The sequence below is a fragment of the Leptopilina heterotoma genome, unplaced genomic scaffold, assembly GCF_015476425.1.
Source record: "Leptopilina heterotoma isolate Lh14 unplaced genomic scaffold, ASM1547642v1 Lhet_180, whole genome shotgun sequence".
Classification (NCBI taxonomy): Eukaryota; Metazoa; Arthropoda; class Insecta; order Hymenoptera; family Figitidae; genus Leptopilina; species Leptopilina heterotoma.
This window is the reverse complement of record NW_025110897.1, coordinates 1,820,077-1,839,104: the sequence shown is the minus strand read 5'-3', so window position 1 is coordinate 1,839,104 and position 19,028 is coordinate 1,820,077. Positions and strand designations below refer to the sequence as shown.

Below are 19,028 nucleotides of genomic sequence, written 5' to 3'. Positions count from 1 at the left end.
TAATTTTAATAAAATTCTTCGTAGCAATTTAATTGATTTCAGTAATTTATCAAAATTCAATTATTTGCAATATTTACTGTTTCAATAAAATTTCACAAAAAAATTTAATTAGGTATTTAAAAAGAAATATTAAAAAATTTGTCTCAGGAATTCAATTACATTTTCAAAAACTTTTCTCAATTCTATCAAATTTTTTACAGAGATTCAATTATTTTTAATACAATTTTAATTTAATTTCTTCAAAAAATATTTTTGTTCTTAAAAATTATATTAAAATTCGTCAAAAGAAATTAATTATTGAAAAATTTGTTGATAAAATTCTTTATGAAAGTTGAATTTAAAAAAAACATTTAATTCTTCAATAAATTATTTATTTTTGTATTTAAATAATTGAATTCTCGCAGAATTTTCTAATAATAATTGATTCAAATATGAATTTCAGTTAAAATTCTAGATAATAATTGAATATTTAACTCTGTAAATTTGAGTTAGTAAAAATGTTTTCTAATTTGAATTATTAAATGACATTTTGCTTTTGAATTAGCAGATTTTACTAATAAATAGACGTTTCTGCTAATTTAAAAACTAATTTAACAGTCAAATTTATTAATTCAAAAGCAAAAAATCATTCACTAATTCCAATTTTTGAACATTTTTACTAATTCAAATTTAGAGAGAAATTATTATGGCGTGAATTTTTAGAAATAATTGAATTTTGAAAAGGTTTCAAATTATAATCTTTGAATATTTGAATTTTTTACACTTTTAACTAAAAATTGTAAAGATTTACTTTTTTTGAAAAAGTTTAATTCAATTTTTTTGAAGTAGTTTTTAAAAACTTGGAAAAATTCCGTTTTTTAACCTGGAAAACCTGGAAATGTCAGGAAATTTGAAATGAGCAAAAGCGTGGCAACCCTGCATTAATTCAAAATTTAAAAATAAAGTTTTTTTCATTAAAAATTTTGAGTTGTTCGCTTAGCATAGAATGTCCCATTAATTTAGAAGTTAACTTCATTTTGTACTTGTTTCTGAGATAGATTTATGTTGAACTGACCTTTGAAATAACCTTTTCTCGACAGGAGGCAATTGCGTTACACTTTTAGAAGATTATTGTAAATTAATTTGCTGTGTTAATTATTATTATTATTATTTGCTAAATATAAAAGAACTTACTAATTAATTTCCATTGATCAATATTTGGTAAAAACGGAAATCTCCATTTAGCTATCAAAGGCAAATTACTGCTTTCCGGATTGAGTTGAGTCCAGTGGTCCTTCTCATATTGAGTTGGCTCTCTAAGAATATACATTTTTAATTTTTACAGATTTTATTATTCCAATACTTTTTTCATAAATTGAAGTATTAGAATTGGATTTAAAATGACTTTCTTACCCAACACGTGTATAATTTTGCAAAAAATAGAAGAGATTCATTCTGTCTGCATTTTTATTATCCAAAAGATCCATAATAATGAGAAACACTTCGTAATAATAACAGTTGATCTAGAAAAATTAAGTATTTTTTAAATTAGTTCAATTCTTAATAAATTGTAATGAACTTCTAAAATTTTAGTAAAATTTACTTCAGACTCTATTGGTGAAATGTGCTTCATTAAACAGCTTTTATCTTCGAGTCTAGCAACAATATTTTTGCATGTTGTTTCCAGTTTCTTAACTTCATTGTCGTCAATTTGTAATCCTTTAAAATCAAAACAAACATTCAAATCGTTTAATAAATTTAACATTATTTAATTATTAGAAACTTTTATTTAATTAATCAAATTAACTTACCTGTTATTTTATTAATTGTTGGACTCCAATTTTTTAATGATATTTTTAGATACAACAGCAAACAATCGCTTAAATAAAAATTAAAATCACGACAAAATTCTTCAATAAATTCTATTGAAAATTCTACTTTTGAACACATAATGCGCTGTAAAATTTCACGCCTACTCTCAGTGGTGCTGTTGAACATTTCTGTAAAATTTGTTATTTATTATATTAAAAAAAATTTTTTTTTGTACTTGTAAAATACAACGTAAATTTGAAAAACCTTTGTATGAGATTCCAAATGGCAATAACTTGTTTGCCCAGTAGTGCATTATTCGATATCTATAGTACTTCTCTCGGACGTCATTCTTCAGTAGATAGAAATACTCCCAACCCAGGTGAGATATTATTCGATGTCGATTAAAATACGTTTGATAATTGCAACTGAATAAAATAAGTGATTAATAAATTTTTCAAGTAACACAGCAGAAAAAACAACATTGTGAATGAATTTTCGCTTACGATTCAAGTTCAGTGGGAAACCAGTTGTAACTTTTGTTTTCGGGCAGCATAAAGAGACAAACTAATCCTAATTGTAAATCAAACGAACGATTGCTAACAACCTTTTGTAGAAGAGAAAGCAAATATTGATGCAAAGCATCTTCTACTTGTAAATTTTGGTTTTCTGTGAATGCAAAACAGCAATTAAAAAGCAGTGTTTTAATTATTTTCAAAACTGAATAATCCAAATGTTCCAGCTGAAGGGTATTTAAATTTTCTTTCCAAGCAATTAACAGTTTCCTTATTTGTTCCTGAAACAACGATATAGCAATTATATTTTAATCACAAATAATAGGAATCACAGGGCTCATTTAATTATTTTCAAAAGTAATCAAATTCTTCGCAGAAATTCAATTACATATGTTCAAATATTATAAAAAAATTCTCGTCAAAATTTCAATTATTTTTAGAAATAATAAAATTCTTCTCGACAATTCAATTATTTTCAAAAATTCCCATAAAATTCTTCGAAACAAAATTTATTATTTTAAAAACTTTTTCAAATAAAGTTCTTGGAAAGAATTAAATTATCTTTTCAGAAATAACAGAATTCTTGGTAGGAATTCAATTATTTTCATAAAAAAATAAAATTCTTAGTAGAAATTAAATTATTTAAAATTTTTTTTACAAAATTCTTCGAAGAAATTCAAAATTCATTATTTTTAAAAAATGTAATACAATTTTTGCCAAGAAGTCAATTATCATTCTAAATATCAAAATTGTTCACAGAAATTCAATTATTTTCTACATTTTTTCGCTAAATTATTATTGAAAAATTTAATACAATTCTTGGCAAGAATTCAGTTATCATTATAAATAATAAAATTCTTCGCAGAAATTCAATTACTTTCAAAAATTTTAATTAAATAAAGTTCCTGGAGAGTATTCAATTATCTTTTCAGAAATAACAGAATTCTTCCCAAAAATTCAATTCTTTTAAAAAATAACATTTTTAGCAGGAATTCAATTATTTTTTTAAATATTCATAAAACTCTTCATAGAAATTTAATTATTTTCAAAAATTTTAGTAAATTTCTTGACAATTTTTCTGAATTCAGTGATTTTTAATATCTACTATCTTAATAAAACTTTTCACAAGCATTCAATTGTTTAAAAAAATTTTTTAGAAAATTTCATATGGTACAAATTTTTAAATAATTCAATCAATTAACAAATTTCATTCATTTCATAAATAATAAAACTTTTTACATAGATTCAATTATTTTCATAAATAATAATATTTATTGCAGAATTTAAATTAATTTGAATACAATTTGAATCCAATTCCTCGAAAAATGTAATTATTCTTAAAAATTTGATTAAAATTCGTCGAACGAATTCAATTATTTAAAATATTATTGATAAAATGCTTAATAAGAATTCAATTTTAAGAAACATTCAATTATTCAGTAAATTATTTATTTTTGTATTTAAATAATTGAGTTCTAGTAGAATTCTTTTAAAAATTTACAATTTTTGAACTTTTTCTCAATTTTTCGGCTTTTTTTAATTATAACAAAAGAAACGTGTTACGGTTAAAACGCCCTTTTCTTCAGCTTTGAAATGAAAAAAAATCATTAAATTTGGAAATACTAAAAAAAAATACTAAAAAAATACTAAAGAATAATTTGAATTTTCTAACCTCTTGTAAGGCAGGATCAACGTTTCCATTACAAACAATGTCTCCTGTTGCGGCTAAGTAAACAACAAAATATAAGAAGTTTAATTTTTTAGTCAATATTTCTGAAAGCAGCCAAACTTTTTTATTGAATTATTTTGGTAAATTTTCACTACAATTTTTAACAATAAATTACTTTATTATGTAATAATTTATTAGGTAAAACTATTTTCGGAGAAAACTATACACTATTTTTTTGAAAAGAGTTACTCGGGGGTTTTGGGGTCACTAAATACGAATCTGAAGTCAGTATTTGAAAATTCAAAATGGCGGATCCAATATGGCGGACATGATGCTTTGTAGGACTGTGTAGTTAATAACATTAATAAAAAAATTTTTTTTGAAAAATCCTTTGGTATTATCATTTTTTATATAAAATGCCATTAAAATAACCACATTACAACGAAAAAAAAATTAAAATGTTTAAGATGGCTCCTTTCAAGAATTCTGATTCTTTTATATGTAAATTTATTTTTCATATAAATAAAGAAAGAAGCGTTAAATAATGTTTTCATACCTCTGCAAAGATAATAAATTTTCATTGAATTTTGAAAAAGTTGTAACACATTTAATTTTGAGAAGACTGGTGTATCTGTATAAATCGTGTACAGTTTCCATTGAGGCAACATCATTGAATTGTAATTTGGATCCAGTTCATTCAGTTTCGAACAACAACTTTCCATATAAGTTGTGATCCAAGTATACAAAGCTAAGTTACTTTGTAGTTCAGCTGAAAGTGAAATTTTCTCTTTTTAGGTTCAAATTTTTAAAAAAATTTAACATTCGTTTACTTTATAAATAAAAGAAAATTTAAAGATAAATTCATTGGACTAAGAAAAACGTATTTTATTAATTAATTTATATTAATATTTTTGAGTTTATGCATCTTAACCTCCCTATGGTTTAATCCGAGATATCTCTGGGTGATTCTTTCATTTATTTCCTTTAAAAAATTTAATTCGAGAGTCATATAAATAAAACTTTTAGTGTAACTCGAAGCAGCTTACATTTCTTGATTTTTAATTTATTGTGATATTACAATTGAACTAAATTCAAAAATTTATTTTAAATAATGTACAAAAATAAACTAATTTTGTTAATAAAAATTGTTTTATTATAAAACCTTTATAAATAAGTAACGAACAAAAAATTGAATACCGTTTAATGATTCTTCAGAAAAATTAACACCTTTGCAGATTTTACGTTTTAGGGGTAACTGAAATAAAATTTAATGTCAAATTTCAAAAATTCAAAAAGTCAGATCCAATATGGCGATAAAATTTTTTAAAAATTAACTTATTTGTCTAAAAATATTTATTCGCACTTTTGAAATACGTTTTTCTCTAAATGCTACTAAGACTAGAGATAAGAGGATTTTTCGGTATAATAACTTATTTTTACTTACTGCTGTGACATAAATTTATCGAAGAGACACATAAATTATAAATCCTGTTTGATATTGCATAATTGCTTTGATCACTCAGCATGGAAGTTAAGCAAATTCTCTGAACATAAGCTGTATTATAATCATCCAATTTGTTCATTTCTTCTGGTGCGATTCTATTATTAAAAAAAAGATTTATTGTTCATAAATAATAATTAAGTTGAGCACTAAAGTTACCAAAGTCACTAATCAAGGGTGTCTGGAGACGCTGATTTCAAATCCGACATCAGTTTTTAAAATTTCAAAATGGCGGATCCAATATGTCAGACAAGTTTTTTAAACTTGGTCGCATTCGCCTTAAATTCGTTACTTGAGGGTTTTCGGGGTTGCAGATGAAGAATCCGATGTCAGATTTCAAAAATTTTAAACTGGCTAAACGTAAATGTAAAAAATTACAAACTTGAGGCGAATTCGATCGATTTTTAAAAAAACACGTCCGCCATTTCAAAATTTTAAAAACTGACTTATCGTTCAATAAATCTAGTGTATATTTATGTAAATTATAATACTTACAAAACTTTATGATGCAACATGGACATTTGTTCGATACGTTCATCCAGGAGACTTTCTACCATTAATTTTGATGCATTTAGTAAATTTGCAATTCGACGTGCGTTTTTACAAACCAGTGGCATCCACTGTTCATAATTTTGATTGACCTCTTAAAAGAAATTTACATTCAAGGTAACGTTTCTTTTATATTCGAATAAAAGTCGATAATAATTAAAATGAAGGGTGGCAGGATTATTCCAAAACCTAAGTTCTTTAAAATTTCTAATTAAATTAATTAAAAATTGAAATTTTTATGGAAATTGAAATCTTTTGAATTTGATCTACTTATGAAAATTCTATTGATTTTGAAGAATATGAGACAAGTCACTCAGAAACTTTTTAACTCTTAATTAAAAAAAAGGTTGGGAAACATTAGTTCTTATTTTTTTGACAAGGATTTTCTAAAAATCCCGAATTTTAAGTAAATTGCTAATTCCTTGCCTTGGAACAATTTTTTTCATATGACAATTATTTATTTTATTGTAAGAAGCCATTTTCAAAAAATTCCAAAAGGTTCTAAGTCTTAATTAAAAATTCCTTGCCTCATAAGCAATTTTTTTTCTTCTTATAATAATCTATTTTAAAGTCAAAAGCCATTAAAAAAAATTCAATAAAGATCCAAATCGGGGAAAGCAGTGATTTTGGTTTTTTAATTGAAATTCCGGGATTTTCGAAAAATTCTTCACAAAAAAACCAAATTCACTGCTTTACCCGACTTGGGTCCTCTTAAAATTATTTTTAAATGGCTTCTGAAATTAAAATAAATAATAATCAAAACAAAAAATTGCTTGCGAGGAGTGGAAACAATAATTTAGTTAAAATTTCGTATTTTAGAGTTTAGAGTGTTTACATGGGTTAAAAATAAAAAAATTATATTAAGAAAAAATGCCACCCTTCAAATATGAATGACATAAGTGACGCGATCTGAAGAAAGAGACCTTAGAAGCAAATCGCTTTAAGGTTATGTTAGTGTTAGTTTTTTCTTAATTGGAAGTTTCATTTTACTTATTGCAAATTAAAATCAGTGTTTATTAAATATTTTAGTTGTAACGAAGTCTTAAATATCAATGATTTATTTTAACAGTTGAAATTTTTTCTTCGTATTTTCATTTAAAAAATTGCAAACATAACCTTCAATTTTTTGCTTCTAAGGTCACTTTCTTCAGATCGCAAGTAATACAAGCATGTATGGTTGATCCGGAGCAATAAAAGGTTAAATAAATTAAATTAGTTAAATAAAAGATATTTTACCATTTGTCTCTTGAGAGATATAATTCTTCAAAATTTCTTCCTTTTGTTTATGATATTGGAAAACAGAAACCTTAATGTTAAACTCTACTCTCAAAGTGTATAGAGCTTTAACGAGTGATATATTGAGAAGAGTTTCATCAAAATTTACTGAACTCGATTTTGTGCGTTTTAAAATCTCCTTCAGTTTGCTTTCAATTACGTTTAGAACTTCTATAAAATATTTTAAAGAGCCATTGACATCCTAGAAGAAAAATAAAATCAATAACAAAAGCAAAAGAAAGAAAATTTTTAAATTCAATAAAGTAAATAATAAAATTATCTTTACCATTAAAGGATTCATTGCATAATTAATTACTTGTATACAACACTGCAAAGCCACGTCGTCCTCTAAACTATTAATTATATCAATTGCTTTTGAAATTTCTCTAGAAAATAAAAAATTAAATTTTATTAAAAACAAAAAAAGTAAATTTTTTATGGTCATTTAAAAATGTTACCCTTTATGTAAACTTCTGTTGATTGCGGAATATAATCCAGAGACTCTCTTAGAAAAATCAGTTTTAGTCAACTCCAAAATATCTTTTATCATATTTGCATCGCCTTTTTTAATAATACAATTTATCAATTTCTGCAATGAATAAAAAGGTTAATGAATCTAGTCAAAACCGAACAAGTTGTGAATAAAATTAAATAAAATTAAAAATACTAACATTGCTTAAGCTGACATCTTCGAAATCGTATTTTTTGAGAATAAGTTTAACGGGAATGGAATTTTTTTCTATCTTGATTTTCGCTACCAAAGGATGATCGTAAAGACAATTTTCTTCGGCGAGCAAGTCCATTGTTGCACTCCATGGAACTGGAGCTGCTTTTAATACGTCCAAAACTAATTGCAGCCGATTCTGTAAGTTAAGGTCGTTTAAAGTATATAAGTATATCAGTTTATCAGTTATTTTAATTTATTATTTAATTGCTTTTTATAAAACCTGTATATTGTGAATAAATCTTATGACAATAAAGATTCGTTTTTCCCAAGGTGCTTCTTCCCAAAAACGCCAATTCTTTGAATTTCTCAATGTTTTCTGAAAAAAGTGCCTTTAATTTTAATTTTCTTTCCTTTTGCAACAACTGCAATTTTAGAAAACAAAATTTACCTGAATATAAAGAGAAAAAACGTGATCGTTTTTTAAATCATGATGATTCAATATGTATTGAGCTAAAAAGTTTTTGATAAAGCCTTCCATTTCTTCTACATGTACTTTATTTAGTAGTAAGTGAATTAATTCTACAGGATCATCCATATAAGTATCCAAAGGCACAGTTATCCTTGTCAACAAAAAAAATAAATAATCAATCAAGAGTTTAATTATTTTATCGTAGTTTTTAAGCAGTAAAAGGAAGAAAAAACGAAACTTGTTCAATTTACCTGTAATTCTCTTTCAATTGTAAAAGATCGGTTAGCGCTTGAATAAGAGTCATAAGTCGCTGCAGAGGAGAATTTTTTTTAGCATATTGTTGATAGAGCAATGAAGACTGATGAGTTTTTTCAACATTAAGAACTTGAATGAATTCATTAACAAAATCTAAGCCAATTTGAGGCCAGATATTTCGATGAAATTTTTCCAATTGATTTGTTTTTCTACAGCTCCACGAAACAATTTGCGACAAAAAATTCGGCTGCACGGATAACAAACTGGGAACAAAATGTTTTAGCCACGGCCAAAGTTCACAAATTGGAGTCTTCTCTGGAATTGATTCCATCAGTGTCGTCACTGTTTTCGCGGATAAATTTTTTACTAAACTCAAACAGTGCTGAACCCATATAAGAGATGCTGCTTCCAAATTATTCTAAACAGAATTGATATTTTTTTAATAATTTCACATTTCTTAATATAAATTGTGGTTGTGAATTGTGAAAGTGGTTTATAAATACGTTTTCTTTAATACCCAGGGCTCGAACCAGTTAAAGTATTTAAAATATTTTTATATTTTTATATTTTTATATTTTACTTAAAACTAGAAAACAAATTTTTTCATTTTTTATAATAATTAAAGATGACTGAGTGAATCATTAGTTTATATTATAAGAATATTGTTACTGTAACTTCTTCAAAATTATTTTCATCACTTTAATTCAATTATTATTTTCAAGAAATTCTAACTAAAATCCTGCATTAAATGAATCATTTTTAAAAATTTTCGAAATAGTTCTTTGACAATTTTTAAATCCATTTGTTTACAATATTCGTTTTCACGAAATTTCAATTATTCGTAAGTTCTTCAATTAAATATATATTAGAAAATAAAAACTTAAATAATATAAAAAATGTAATTAAACTTTTTGAGAAAATTGATTTCAAAATGAAATTATTTCTAAAAATTCACGCTTTATTGATTTTAATATTCAACTATTATGTAAAATTTTAACTAAAATTCAATTTTAAATCCATTTTTATTAAAAAATTATACGAGAATTCAATTATTTAAATACAAAAATAAATAATTTATTAATAATCTTTAACATCCTTTGATATTTAATTATTGAAAATAAGACGCAAAAATATATTAATTTAATGTTTCTTAAATGTGAATACTCGTACAGAATTTTACCACATAAATTTTTAAATAAGTAAATTCTTTCTACGAATTTTATTACTTTTGAAAATAATTGAATAGGGTAAGTGCGGGTATAGTCGGACAGTACTAGTAGTCGGACACTTTCGTGTTTTTTGGCAAATAAATAATAATGCATTGTGATAATTACTTTAAAAAGTATACTAGACGAATGTGTGAAGTTTATATTTTATTAAAATAGTGTTATTTTCGAAAATAATTAAACAAGAAATATTTTATTTAATGTTTTAAAAATCATGGTGTCCGACTATAGATACAACCATTTTCGAGTAGCGCGATGAGTGGCACAAAGTTTTGTTGATAATTTATCATAAATATTAAAACTTATAGGGTTTAAATATTATATTAATAACTTCTAATTTGCTTTAATTCCATTTTCCAGCAGATAGCAATCAAAAAATTATCTGTTTTACTTTATAAATCCAAAATATCTGACAGATGTCCGACTATAGAAACAAGGGGAAAAAGTGTCCGACTACTAAAGCATTCGTAATTTTTTATTAAAATGTTTATATTTTATTAAATACTCAACTATTTGTAACAAATTTATATGATTTTTAATCCTGAAGAACTCCTTTAATTAATAATGTGCTTATAAACACATTAGATATTTGTTATTTCAAGAAAAAAAGCATAATTTAAGATTGTATCCTTAGGTGTCCGACTACTAGTGCATTTACCCTATTTGCAATAATTTGTAACTACAAATGTGTTTTGATGGTAACTTTAGTTTCATCCGTGATAATTAAATATTTCTTGTAAGACACTTGATTACCATCTTACAAGAAAAATTTGTAACTTCTCAAAAATTAAATTTTTTTTGTGTTTTTAACGAAAATTCTTCTAAGACTCCATTATTTTTAATAATTTTTAAAAAAGTTTTTTGAGAATTCTCAAATTTGTTTGTTTACAATTCAATTTTATAAAATTTTAAATATTCGAAATTGTTAGTTAAAAATACGAAGAATTCAGATTTCAATTTGAAACATTTTCAAAATTCAATTATTTCTAAAAATTCAAACTATGTTTTTAATATTCAATTATTATGTCAAATTTACAGGGTGACCACTTTTTTTGTAAAAAAAAATTCACGGTGATTTCCCGGTCCATTCCCGGTCATAAATTATTTTTCCTGGTCATAAATAATAACTCCGAAAATAAATTATTCCACGAAAGATTGAAAGAATTTCCTGATTTTTAGACAAAACTTTGACTTTTTCCCAAACCCTAAAAATATTTTAGTTTACTCTAAAAATAATTTTGAACTTAAATAGATTTTTTGAAATAAATATTTAATTATTATCCATTATTTTTCCATATAGTACGTATTCAAATTTCAAAAAAATTCAAATTTCAAATCCTTTAAATTTGAATAATTTTTAAGAATTGCTACTGTAACTTATTAAAAATTATTTTCAAAATTTCAATTCAATTATATTCTAGAAATAACTAAAATATTTTTAAAATCCACTTGTTTACAAGACAATTTCATGAAATTTTAAATAATATGAAAATTTTTCAATTAAATATTACATACCTATTTAAAAACATAACTAATTTGAAAAAATGTGAATAAAAATATTTTTAAAAACTAAATTATTCAGAATTTTTAATTAAAATATTTTAAAATTCAACTTTTCTAAAACTTCAATTTGAAATTTTTTAAAATTCAATCTATAATAATATTAGTAATATTAATTTAACATTCTAAAATATAGAAAAATTTGCTTATGAATAATTGTAAAAAAAAACTAATTGATATTAATGAAAAATACGGTTTTTTAAAATTTATTTTCTAAGAAAAGAAATTTTATTTATTTTTATTTACTTTATTTATTATTAAAAAATTATTTTTTATAAATTTTATATCACTTTTGTTCTTATTAGTTCAAATTTTTAATAATTCTTATTTGTTTTGTTATAATATTATTGCAAAAAAATTTTTAAATTGATTTATTTTTCACTATTTTATAGGATGTGAAATTTTTTCTCTTTGAATTTTTTTTGACAAATTTAATTAAAATTATATTTTGTTTAATTATTGTTAGAAATATAAAGAATTTAAAATTAAATTTAATATTTTCTTTTTCTAAGTCTGTTACGTTGGACAACAAAATTCACAATTTTCTTATAAATTCTAGAAATTGAATATTTTTATAGTACTTTTTATAAAATTCTCTGACAAAATATAAATAGATTGTATAGATCATTCAACCTTTTTTAATGAAATATAGTTAGTACCTAAGTCTTAAAATAAATATTTCTATTTTTTCTCACAAAGTAATGTGTGCGTTTTTAAAAAAAAATTCCAAAATCCCGGTCAAGATCAAAATTCACTGTCATTTCCCGGTTTTCCCGGTCCAGCGGCCACCCTGAATAATTTAACTAAAATTCAATTTTAAATAAATTTTTATTAGGAAATTCTACTAGAATTCAATTACTTAAATAGAAAAAAAATTGATTGAATAATTAAATGTTTCTCAAAAAAAAAATTAAATTAAATGACTCCCAAAAAAAAAATTTTTGAAAAAGTTTGAAATTAAATGTTTCTTAAAATTTAATTTTCATAAAGAATTTTAAGAATAAAATTTTAAATAATTGAATTTTTTCACGAATTTTAGTCAAATTTTGAAGAATAATATTACATTTTTCGAGAAATTCGATTAAAACTGTATTAAAAATAATTGAAATTCTGCGATGAGTAGAAATATATAGAAATTTTATTATTTTTGAAAATAATTGAATTATTGTGAAAATTCAGGACATGCAGCCCTAACTAGCCCTTAATTTTCATATAGTCATTATTTTCATACAATGGTATGTTCCGGCCAGCTTCACGGACGTAAGAAATTTATAAAAAATTTGTAAATACAATTGAATTTATGTGAAAATTTTATTATTTTATGAAAACAAATAAACGTTAGCGTAGAATTTTATTAATTTTTTTTTAAAATTGAATTCTTATTGAATATTTTATTAAAATAGTATATATTAAAAATCATTGAATTGAGAAAAATTTTTGAAAATAATTGAAATTTTGACAAGAATTTTATTAAAATTTTTAAAAATAATTAAATTTCGGAGAAGAATTTTATTATTTCTAAAGATAATTGACATTTTGACAAAAATTTAAAAAATTTTTTAACCGTAAAAAAGGGCCTCTAAAAATTATTATTATTATCATCAACCCGAGAATTTTGTTCTCCGAGAATTTGAGAAAATGTTCGATTTTTGAAAAATTAACAATCATGTTGAATCCACAGTTTAGAATTTCAATAAAAGGCCACTCAGCTCTTAAAAGCATTCAAAAATTAATTTTCTTATGTGTTATAGTTATAATCATAACTATAACTTCTGAAACGTAAAATGTAAAATAAATCACTTACTTGTGTCAGATATCTAATGCATTCTTCTATTAAATCACTTTTTGAAAACCTAAGCCATTCATTAACCATTTCCTCTTCACTTTCATCGGAATTCGCATCCACTTTTCGAATTATCTCAAATGTTTCGAGCTTATGTAGTGTACTGCTCACTTCAGAGAGTAACACTGAAAGTTTCTTATCGCTTGATTGCTATGTCAGTCAATACGAAAAGAGAAAAAAAATGTTTTTCAATATCTTTGATACGATAATAATTTACATAAAAATATTGACAATACCTGAATACTCTGAACGATTCTCTGTCGTGCATACAACAACAATCTTTTCATTTGATTGTAATTAGGCATCAAGGCATTATTGCAACAATTAAAGACAAATTTAACGTCGCTTATATTGTCCAGAGTTCCAATAAATTCATTTAAATCAACTAGTTCGGTGTTGTCTCGTGCCCAAGGACCTGAACGATTTACAAATAATGCAGCCTTTGCACAGTAAATGCATTCTTTGTTCAGATCATATTTATCTGCGAAGCTCTCTGCTTCTTCAAACTTTTCCCTCCTCAACAATCGTTCCAAACGAAGTTCCGGTAAACTTTCGACAAGCGCTTTTACTCTAATTGATTCAATATTCTCTGATAAATTTGCGATGCCTTCAAGATAAATGATACTTTCTGTCGAGGAACCGTGGCATTCCACTAAGTAAGTCGAACTTGGGACTGATATTTTGAATTTCGTTTGAAAGTCTGTAAATTAAAAGACAATGTAACGTTAAATTAAATTAAAAAGCATTTAGCTTCATTATTTTTGGGCTCTTCAAAAACACTTTACTTATTTAACGGTCTCCACCCTTTGGTAAAAAACTACCCTTATCCAGGGCTCGGATCGTCTTTAAAAGTCAAAAAAAGTCGCTTTAGTCGCATAAATTTACAACAAAAGTCACGAAAAGTCGCATAAAATTTCCGAAAAAGTCGCATGAAATCTTAGAAAAAACGACAAAAAGAAAACACGAAATTGTCAAAATTGTAAAAAAAATCACATTTCTCGAGAACAGATACATTAATATCAAACAATCAAGAATAAAATTTAATAAAATTTATAGCAAAATTTTAATTAGGTATTTTTCAAATATTTTTTTAAATTCTCTTTAAAATGTCAATTATTTTTATAAATAATAAAATTCTTCTCCAAAATTCAATTATTTAAAAAATTTTTTAATAAAATTCTTCTCTAAAATTCAATTATTTTCATATGTAATAAAATTCCTCGCAGAAATTCAATTATATTTAATTTTTTAAAAATGTTTCGTCAAAATTTTATAAATAATAAAATCCATCATAAAAATTTAATTATTTTCAAAAGTTCTGATAAAATTCTTTGCAAAATTCAATTATATCTTCAAAAGTACGAAAATTCTTTACAGAAATTCAATTATTATAAAAATTCCAATTATGTTTATAAATATAAAAATTCTTCTGCAAAATTCAATTACTTTTAAGAAAAATCTGTTTAAAATTATTTCAATTATCTTTTTGAATAATAAAATTCTTCTCTAAAATTCAATTATTTTCAAAAGTAATAAAATTTTTCGCAGAAATTCAATTATTTTCAAAATTTTCTTTAAATTTCTCGTCAAAATTATCATTATCTTCATAAATAATGAAATTTATCATGGAAATTTAATTATTTTCAAAAGTTCTGATAAAATTCTTTGCAAAATTCAATTATCTTCAGAAGTAAGAAAATTCTTGGCAGACATTAAATTATTTCAAAATGTTTTTTTAAATTCTCCTCAAAACTTCAATTATCTTTATAAATATCAAAATTCTTCTGCAAAATTCAATTGCTTTTAAACATTTTTAAAAAAAATCTGTTCAAAATTTCAGTTATCTTTAAAAGTAATAAAATTCTTCTCTGAAATTCAATTATGTATTTGCAAAAATTTTAATAAAATTCTTTTCAAAATTTCAATTATTTTTATAAATAATAAAATTCATCCTAGAAATTCAATTATATTTAATTTTTTTTTTTTAAATTTCTCGTCAAAATTATAATTATTTTCATTAATAATAAAATTCATCCTGGAAATTTAATTATTTTCAAAAGTTCTGATAAAATTCTTTGCAAAATTCAATTATCTTCAAAAGTATGAAAATACTTTGCAGAAATTAAATTATTTTCAAAATTTCAATTATCTTTGTAAATATCAAAATTCAATTACTTATTAATGTTTTATAAGTTTCTTCCCAATAATTCAATTATTTTCATAAAAAATAATTAAAATTTTTTTTTATAAAGTCTTTATAATCACAAAAAGTCGTAAAAGTCACATTTCCTTAATATAAAATAATGATTTTATCACTCGGTCATCTTTAATTGTAATAAAACATGAACACATCGATTGCTCCGAGTCGAAGACTCGGAGTGATTGATATCTTCATGTTTTATAATAATTTTTTATAAGTTGTTTAATTTCAAAAAGGTTTGAACTTGAATCTTTTGAAAAATTTTAATTCCTATGAAAAAATAATAATTAAATATTTATTTAAAAAAGAAGTTATTGATGTTTTCGAAAAATTTGAAAGAATTTATGGCTTCATTATTTTTGGGCTCTTCAAAAACACTTTACTTACTTATTGGTCTTCACTCTTTAGTAAATAAACTAAAAATAATTATGGCAAGTAATGCTCGGGTAAATATAATTATTAAATTTGTAACCGTCGGGAAAAAGTGTGGCGCAAGGTTTCAAAACTCAGATGGGCCACGGATGGCCCATGGGTGGAATGTAGCTTCCAACACATTCAGAAATTTTTTGGACACTTTAGGTCATCATATTATCATTATATTTTTAATCTTCTATTATACAGTAGGAAAAGCTATCCGTCAGTCATAGGAAAGTATGGGAATCGCATAAGTCTGTCTCACTCCCACTCATGGGATATGACTGACGTGGTAGGTTTTCGTACTGTATATTTATCTTTACATAAGCAAATTAGAACTAATGTTTATGTACAAAATTATATTTACCAGGGTAAGATACATATTCCAAGGAAGTTGTGTTAGCTCCATTCAAGGGTTCTCGCAGAATTATCAGATGAAGAGGTTCATTAATATGATCTTGAAGTATTAAGAAATCACTTACAGGACCATCGTACACTTTCTTTGCAAGAAGAGTCCATGGGCAGATTATGCACAAAGATTTGTCCGATCGAAGACACAGTAGAACCCTATTATAGTTTCATTAGTAATTTTTTTATCGAAACCTGATTGTCTTTGGGTTTTAAAAAAATTAATTTTTTAATAGTTTTTCTTATATAATTTGTTTATAAAATGTTAATAACAAATTGTGTTAGACTTTTTTATATAATTTGTTTCTAAAATTTTAATAACAAATTGTGTTCTGCACCTCCTAGAAAAAAATTTGTTATTAACATTTTATAAACAAATTATAGAGAAAGTATCAAAAAGACACAACAAAAAAAAAAAAAAAAAAGTAAATAAATTTTTTTTCTTAACATGAACAAATTATATAAAAAACAATTAAAAATTAATTTTTAAAAAAAATTTTTTAAATTAATTTTTTTTAAAAATTATTTTTGAATACTTTGTTTTATGACGAAGAAAATCCATTTTGGTATTTTTAAATCGGTAAACTGAATTTGAAGAAAAAAATTTTCATTTCAGACCACAAAAAACTAAATTGTTAGGTAATAATATTAACAAAAAATTTTTGTTGATACCGTCCAATTTTATATGAATGGTGTGGGCTCTTTAAATATAAAAGGTTGAGGAGTCGAGAGTAAATTTATAACACAAACGTACCTTTGATTTTTTAGAAACTGAGAACGAATGTACTGACTAGGTAAATTTTTCATCAAAATGGAGCATTCACTGGGCCACATTAACGTTTCTCTGCCAACCATGAATAACGAAGCTTCATTGTTGTTTAAAATATCAACGCTTACGTGACAAATCTATAATTAAGTAATAAATATCACAATGATTAACTTTTAACTGGTTCTTTTGGGAAAGAAAATCTATTTCATTCTAAAAATTAATTGTCAACAAACCTCGTTTTTTGTGAGACAGCTAAATATTTTGTGACATTCGATACATTGTACAGCTTCGGATGCTGCTTGCTGATTATCTTTCATAAGATGTTTATGAATAATTTTCTCGTTAAAACCTGAAATCCTATAAATAAAAGTCGCTTTAATAATAACTATAAATTTCTAAAAATTAACACTGTACTCCATTCAGAATTAAATTATGTAGAAGAACTTTTAACTAATGAACTTCTTCTTTAAATCAATTATTTTTAATAATTTTCCGAAAATTTTTCTAGAATTCAATTATTTAAATATAAAAATTCAATTATTTACAATAATTGTAACTGTAACTCTTCATGATTTCTCTTTAAAGTTATAAAGGTTAATTTTTTGAAAACATTTAGCCGAAAATAATCAAAATAAAGTTTTAAAAAAGTGTTATAAAAAATTCTTTAAAATTTAATTTTTTCAAAATATTCTATAAAATAATTTTTGAATGAAAATAGATTTTTACCTACGTTAATAATTGAAAAATTTCCAAATAACTGAAATTTAGTAAAAAATTTGGACAATATTTGAATTTATTAAAAGAATTTTCGGAAAATATTAAAAACTAAACTTTTTCAAGAATCTTAATTGCAAATATGAAAAACTAATAATAAAGTTTAACAAAGTAGATTTTTTAAAAATTTTAATTTACTTTTCTGTGCTCATTCTTTTATTTCGGGAAAAAAACCATTACATATTCCCGTTTCTTAATATTTTTGCAGAAAATTCTCAATTTTCATAAGGAAATCATTTTCATCAATTCTATTTCTTAATTACAATTGTTTTAATAAAATTCAAAGTATTTTTTGAAAATAAAGGAAAAAATGTTTTTAAATTCTATTTGGTAATTACAAATTTTAATTATAAAAATAAGATTTAAATTTTTTTGAATTTTTAAAAAATAAGGGAAAAAATTATACTCAACAGAATGCTCTTTTACATTTATTTACGAATTTCTTTAATTGTAAAATTATTCGAAAACATCAATAACTTTCTATCAAATAAATATTTAATTATCATTATTTTCCAACGGAATTAAGATTTTCATAAATGTCAAATTCAACAACTTATGAGAATATTCATACTGCAACTTCTTCAAAATTATTTTTATCATTTTAATTCAATTTTTATTTTCTACAATTTTTAACTAAAATTATTCTTTAAATGAATTATTTTTAACATGTAATTTTTTAAAAAGTTTTTCTTTGAGAATTTTTAAATCCATTTGTTTACAATTCAATTTTATGAAAATTTCAATTTATTTGGAAATTCTTCAACTAAATATATTTTGGAAAATAAAAACTTCAAATAATTTAAAAAAAACAATTAAATTTTTTCTAAAAAATTAATTCTACAGAATTTTTAGTTAAAAGTATAAAAAATTCAGATTTTTAAACATTTTTATTTGAAACCTTTTCATAATCCAATTATTTCTAAAAATTTACACTATAATACTATAATCAATTATTATTATCTAAAATTTTAACTGAAATTCATTTTTATTAATCAATTTTTATTAGAAAATTCTATAAGAATTAAATTATTTAAATACAAAAATAAATAATTTATTAAATAAATTAATGTTTCTGAAAATTCAATTCTCATAAGGAATGTTATCAACAAATTTTTAAATAATTGAAATTCTTTGACGAATTTTCAT

At 23.4% G+C, this 19,028-nt stretch overlaps 1 protein-coding gene across 2 annotated transcripts in view; it reads right to left on the bottom strand.

Moving 5' to 3' along the window:
• LOC122500010 (kinetochore-associated protein 1) overlaps positions 1 to 19,028 on the bottom strand; it is a 33,121-nt gene that overhangs the window by 11,099 nt on the left and 2,994 nt on the right. For both annotated transcript variants that reach the window (XM_043608679.1, XM_043608680.1), the window contains exons 4-25: positions 17,342 to 17,465; positions 17,094 to 17,245; positions 16,299 to 16,498; positions 13,554 to 14,017; positions 13,279 to 13,467; positions 8,685 to 9,106; positions 8,413 to 8,584; positions 8,245 to 8,340; positions 7,969 to 8,160; positions 7,756 to 7,886; positions 7,584 to 7,683; positions 7,259 to 7,499; positions 5,969 to 6,116; positions 5,417 to 5,571; positions 4,529 to 4,741; positions 3,976 to 4,028; positions 2,295 to 2,584; positions 2,056 to 2,216; positions 1,791 to 1,979; positions 1,583 to 1,698; positions 1,393 to 1,502; positions 1,174 to 1,295 (exon numbers count right to left, since the gene is read on the bottom strand). In XM_043608679.1, the coding sequence (XP_043464614.1) occupies positions 1,174 to 1,295; positions 1,393 to 1,502; positions 1,583 to 1,698; positions 1,791 to 1,979; positions 2,056 to 2,216; positions 2,295 to 2,584; positions 3,976 to 4,028; positions 4,529 to 4,741; positions 5,417 to 5,571; positions 5,969 to 6,116; positions 7,259 to 7,499; positions 7,584 to 7,683; positions 7,756 to 7,886; positions 7,969 to 8,160; positions 8,245 to 8,340; positions 8,413 to 8,584; positions 8,685 to 9,106; positions 13,279 to 13,467; positions 13,554 to 14,017; positions 16,299 to 16,498; positions 17,094 to 17,245; positions 17,342 to 17,465 (4,040 nt within the window). The remainder of the gene's footprint in view (positions 1 to 1,173; positions 1,296 to 1,392; positions 1,503 to 1,582; positions 1,699 to 1,790; positions 1,980 to 2,055; positions 2,217 to 2,294; positions 2,585 to 3,975; positions 4,029 to 4,528; positions 4,742 to 5,416; positions 5,572 to 5,968; positions 6,117 to 7,258; positions 7,500 to 7,583; positions 7,684 to 7,755; positions 7,887 to 7,968; positions 8,161 to 8,244; positions 8,341 to 8,412; positions 8,585 to 8,684; positions 9,107 to 13,278; positions 13,468 to 13,553; positions 14,018 to 16,298; positions 16,499 to 17,093; positions 17,246 to 17,341; positions 17,466 to 19,028) is intronic.